The sequence below is a fragment of the Nuphar pumila genome, chromosome 11, assembly GCF_984573655.1.
Source record: "Nuphar pumila chromosome 11, dmNupPumi1.hap1.1, whole genome shotgun sequence".
NCBI lineage: Eukaryota > Viridiplantae > Streptophyta > Magnoliopsida > Nymphaeales > Nymphaeaceae > Nuphar > Nuphar pumila.
The window spans coordinates 111,874,408-111,880,226 of NC_143259.1; the positions used below are offsets into that span (position 1 = coordinate 111,874,408).

General features: G+C 38.1%; 1 protein-coding gene across 1 annotated transcript; it reads right to left on the reverse strand.

The window, feature by feature from the left end:
* Positions 1 to 1,147: 1,147 nt before the first annotated feature.
* Positions 1,148 to 4,613, reverse strand: LOC149822861 (tryptamine hydroxycinnamoyltransferase 1-like). Its single transcript, XM_089980123.1, has 2 exons — positions 3,693 to 4,613; positions 1,148 to 1,824 (listed from the first exon to the last, which is right to left on the reverse strand). Exons 1-2 carry the CDS (start codon positions 4,584 to 4,586, stop codon positions 1,429 to 1,431), a joined length of 1,290 nt encoding a protein of 429 aa, XP_089836249.1. The 5' UTR covers positions 4,587 to 4,613; the 3' UTR covers positions 1,148 to 1,428.
* Between the last annotated feature and the right edge of the window lie 1,206 nt (positions 4,614 to 5,819).

A 5,819-nucleotide genomic window follows, 5' to 3' on the forward strand; every position in this document is an offset into this window, starting at 1 on the left:
ATCTATGTACTTGATTTTAGAGGGATCAGCTCTTGAAGTGTTTGATTCCAATACATTAGTGGGTTTTTATAAAGCTCAAAAAATCAATGGTCCAAAATCTTTGTAAAATTTTCAGGCTCCAAACATTATTTTTTTCATCAAAAACACATGAAACACGCTGTTAAAGGTTTGAGTTCTGCTGGGACCTTTAGCAATGCTGCTAAAGCTTCCTTGCATTGAGACACTCAGTGCACACATTAGGCATCTACTACTTTTGGTATATATATATATATATATATATATATATATATATATATATATATATATATATATATATATATATATATATATATATATATATATATATATATATCACTAGAATATGGGAATTGAAATATGAGAACAGAAAATATGGGCATTTTCAACACTTTTTTTGCAAATCCAACCATGTGGATGTGCTTGGCATGATGAATTTACTAAGAATAAATCATTGGATCATGTATTTTGGATGAAAAAATATGTTTTTTGAATGCTTGAATATTTATGAAGAATTTAAGCCATTGATTTTAAAGCCTTAAAAGAATCTCATTTATGCATCAAAATGGGATAATTCAAAAGTGTCTTCTTTCGAAGCCAAGCATGTGGATCACATCTGTACAGTCAGATTCAAGATAAAAGAACAAAAAATTCATAAAACTTACGGTTCCCACATTAGTTATCATATTCTAGTCTCTCTCTCTCTCTCTCTCTCTCTCTCTCTCTATATATATATATATATATATATATATATATATATATATATATATATATATCATCGCAGGAAGGAACAAGTATGTAGTAAATTTTGAACAATTCAATTTCTGATAGTGATTGGTTCTTTGTCACTTTGTTTTCTAAGAAAATGTGATGAGTTGCCTTGTCATTTTCTTGTTTGCTTTATTACAAAATGTTCATATCACGCTTTTGAGACGGTAAGTCCGAAGGCATTTTGAGCAAGTCTTTTGGCCAAGGACTTTTAGTAACTTGGGGTTGGTGGCTCTGTAAGGGTTTGAGGACTGTCAAAAAATAAAAATAAAAAAAAGAAAAAACAAAAAGGCCTTGGGGAGATCCATTTTGGAGGCCCAATGGTTAACTTTCGAACTATGGCATGATCCAGTTTTTCTTGCACTTCCGCATTAATATTATACTTTTTATTTGAAAAGCAAGTTGGTTAGGCAGAACCCTACCAGTTATACAATAATACCATTGGGATTTGAACTTGCAACGTCCCAATACAAGGTAACGTGCACTGGCTGCTCCTACAAGACAACCGGAGGCCCCGTTGGTTACATTAATATTATACTTGTATTACTACTATTTGGGATAGCTAACATCATAAACTCTTTAGAAAGGTAGAGCCAAAAGAAAAGAAAAAAAGGTAATACAAGTAACAAAACTCTTTCAAGTAATTTAATCTATGGAGTGAGCGATCTTCTTGAAGACAGCTGCATTCTCAGGGAGAAGAGTCACAATTATGTCGACGCCATTTTGCCACCTGTCGGCGAACCTCCCTTTCTCTCGCGGCAGCGCCGGAGCGAGTATGAGGAGGCCTTCCATGGGTATCCAGGAGGGCATGAATGAACAGGGTGGACCTCCCCCCATGTCCACTTGGTGAAACTGGAAGCCCAACCAGCTATCAACCTCCAAGTCTGGGGAGAGAGTATTGCTGACTAATTCTTCACTTACTGAAGGGTACAGTTCCTTATCTTTGTTCAGTTCCCCAAAGTCAATGAATGACTGGAAGTAGCTGCTTCCAATCTTGCCAACTGCCTCATTGATCAACTTTGCACCATAGCCTAGACCCTCCTGTTTGAAATTTAGCAATGTGAACTTAAGACAAGGAAATAATAAATATATGGTAGGCAAGAGAAAAAGGTAAACTATGACAGAATTAAGATTTGGTCTGTCATGATTCAGAGTAATTAAGTTTTATTTTTTTAGTTATTTTTGTTATTTTTTATAAAATTAACCTTACAAATGTGATCTACATGTTTTTTTTTTATAGGCAAACAAGGGGTTAGGCAGTCCCCAACCAGATATCTCTTAAGCCCTATGTAGCAGATGGATTCGAACCTGAGCCTTCAGCTTGGCACAGGACCCCGCTTACCACATACGATACCACCTCGGTGGTTAATGTGATCTACATGTTTTGATTAGTGAGAATTGGCTCTTGGATTATCTGACTATGACACCTAAGCACGATTTTATGAGTTTTTGAAAATTTAATGTTTTACAATGCACAATATTTTCTAGGCTCATAAAATTGTAGTTTTTGTTATGAAAAATGTGATCTAAGAGTCGATTCATAGCATTTGAACCATGGTGATCCATTTATGAGATCCGATTGGGTCGACATGACCTGCTTGTGATTTTTAGCTCATTGGAATGATGAGATCCACAAGACCACTAGTGACTAGACCCCACTAGAAGTTACCCTGGTGCTGATAGATAAAGCAATTTGGCAAATTTCTTTCTTTCTTTCTTTCTTTCTATTTTTTAGGAGAATCAGGAAAGTGGGTCACCATTATCGTTTTGTAGGGGCTAACAAACAAAAGGCGTGCTTAGAAATATAGTATAGAATAAAAAAAGGAGTCGAAAAGTATAAAGTATGTGCCTTGGCCTGTACACTAAGATCTAGTGGCCCTTGATTGCTTAAATGAAGTGATTTGCCAACTTGAGCACCATTTCAATCACAATTTAATCCTATCTTAAAGTTAAAAAGGCCCTAATCCCTCAACCTGGATCCACTTATCCCTTTGGGAGGGTTTTATATGGCTGAAGAAATAATCCCCATATATTATTTTTTGGATTTTTGGCATTGGTGTCGCGTCGAAATAATTCATGGTTTTTTGTTTCTTTTGGCCTATTTATCTTTTTTTTTTTTAATATTATACTAAATATAGTAATTACACTGATCAGGGGCAAGAAATCGCTCCAAAAGCCTTACAGAAAAAAAGTGTAGCCTGGGTCTCAAAAAAAAAAAAAAGCCTACTTGAGTGGTGCCCTTGGGATATTGAAAGAGAAAAAAGAAAGAAAAAACCAAAAAAAAAAAAAAAAAGAAGGTCGTCGGCTACCACATACCACAAGACTTGGAGTTGGCATAGAAATATATATAAGAAAATCTGGCAATTATTGTCAGAATATATGTTGCATACTTTTCAATAGAAGAAGCATGGCCGATTTCATGAACTACTATGACTTATATGGTCCAATCAAATTTTGAGATGCATTTAATTAATGGCTAAAAAACATCGTAGCCAATAAATATTATAATTATCATAAAATCCAAAAAATAACAATAAAAACCGATTCAGCTGACAAAGAAATCAGTGAAAGACTGCTTTGGTTTGAATCGGCTAATTCAGGCCCATTCTAATCGATTCAGAGAACAATATCATTCGATACTGCTATTGCTAGCCTCACATCCGGTGGGAGTCGAACCTGGGACGAAGGGGTCAGCACCTTCTCCCTAAGCCCACTACCACTGGTGACCCAGGAGGGGTCAAGTTTCTTGTTTCACACAAGAAACTTGACAAAGTTCATGAACTTCAAACACTTTATAATCACATGAAACGTGACCAAGTTCATGAACTCTAAAGTTCTTATGTGCCAATATACCCTTGTATGTTCATGATTACTTCATATCATAGCAACCATCGTCTATCTATCCTTACCTGCACCAGATCCTTCACCTTAGCAGTTGGGAAGGCAGTCAGTACCAAATTCCCAAAGTAAGCGCCGGGGACCCCCAACCTCGGCCTTCCATTAATGGACACTCTCGCACTCGTAAAGACCTCGTCTCCGAGACCGCGAGCAACAGTGACTTTCTTCCACAGGTGAGACAGCAGGCACTCAAAGGTGCTGTGCTTGGACCCTGGCCTCTCCTTGAGCTTCTGAAGGAACTCATATGTGTAATGCACAGCCACATTTTCAATAGTCCCCTCAAAGAAGTTGGGCTCACCTGGTGGTGGCATACCAAACTCCATTTGTTCATGTGGGAATTCAGGCATGGGAGGGTCTCTGGTTCTTAGTAGTGACTGTTGATCATGTGTAGGTTCAGGCTTAACCTCTTTCCCTAGGACCAACTGAGACCAGGAGGCCAGGAAGTTGCTGATTGACTGGCCATCAGCAACCCTATGGTTTGCACTAAATCCAAGGATTAGGCCACCACAACTGAACCTATTGAGCTGGATCATGAGAAGTGGGTTGGACTCCTCAGTGTAAGGATGAAGAAGGCCTAGGTCTGGGCCGTTTTTGAGGGGAAGAAATTCATGGAGGCTCCCTTCCACCGACGTCTCGGAGACGGGAGCTCCTGCACTGTCGTCGAGAATGACGACAGGGGATTGGTCTGATAATTTCCCAGCCAGAACTGGGTAATAAGTGAGAGCCTTTGCAAGAGCAAACTTGATCTCGGCGTTGCTGGCTGTAGGGGTGTCATAGACTAGCAGTATTGCTACGTGAAGGTCTGAGTTTGCTCTATCAAAGATGGAGAGTGGCATTTCTCCTTGAAGCCTTGTTTCTGGCTTCACCCATTCGGAGCTTTGGTGTTTCACCTCCATGACCACCATTGCTACACCACCTACTACTCTTGGCTTTGGCTTTTCATTTTGCACATTCACCTATATATACACTGTATTGGAGAGAGAGAGAGAGAGAGAGAGAGAGAGAGAGAGAGAGAGAGGAGGGGCTCACAGGGTAGGTGAGTGGGCCCAAGATTAAAGTGTGGGCACCAAACCGCGTTTGCCTCAACTTGAAAGCAATAAATTTGTTGCAATTCTTTGTCTGCACACAACACAATGAAAGTGAGCTGTAGGACATGAAAGGTTAAGTAGCTTCAATCTAAAGGCTTAGACAAATTGAGCTTGAGCTTCAGTGATATGCTTAGTTGCCAGGTCTCCGATCCCAGATGGGGTTTCTTCGTGTTATAAAAAAAGAAAAAAGAAGAAGAAATGATCCACTTGGATTTGTTTTTTGTTTTGAAAGACAAGCTGGGTTTAGTCCGACCCCTAACAGTTTACAATAGTACCATTGAGATTTGAACTTGCAACCTCCCAGCACAAGGTGACCTACACTAGCTGCTCCTACCAGACAAATGGAGCCCCTGTTGGTATTTGGATTTGGTCTTTAGGGTTGTGGAAAGGGTACGTAAGATTCAAATACCAACTTGTTGAAATTGTTAATTCAGAATTTCAGATAGAATTGGCATGCTTTTTTCACAGTAGTTGTTAGCATTAGTTTTATAGTAATAATGATGATGTAAGAATCACTTCTGTCAAAAAAATGATGTAAGGATCAGGACAATCCCACACAATACCCTTTTCCCTTTCCCTTGCCCTTGACTTAGAAGTGTGCTAACGTAATATGCATGTAATGTAGAAAATGAAGCATGGTACATACAGAAAAAGAAAATGATTCCATATCCCAAAATTGAGTTTTAAAAATTAAATGTTCTTCGTGCTACCAACAAAGTTTCCAATTTTTCATATTCGGAACCTTGTGAACCTTTTTGCTAAATCCAAAAAACCCAATAAATCAAATTATACTTTATAGAGAATAAATCAAGTTATTTAGGAAAAGGACCACCAAAAATACTTGATCAAAAAAATATATAAAGGTGTAATTTCCAGTTCCGTTTTGCTCATCCCCTTTGTCATCCCTAATCTTCAAACCCGGCCCTTTTAATGGTATGATGAAAGTTGTTTTGATCAAATCTGACCTTATAAATGGATTCAGCATGGTTGATTTAATGGGAATAGACCCTTGGAAGAGTTTTTTCAATGAAAAAAATATAATTTTTTAAA

Bases quoted from the DNA above. Each gene is read 5' to 3' on its own strand.
- LOC149822861 (XM_089980123.1), bottom strand. From the start codon at position 4,586: ATGGTGGTCATGGAGGTGAAACACCAAAGCTCCGAATGGGTGAAGCCA. The intron at 1,825-3,692 runs GTAAGGATAGAT...AATTTCAAACAG, and splicing joins AGGTGAAGGATCTGGTGCAG to GAGGGTCTAGGCTATGGTGC.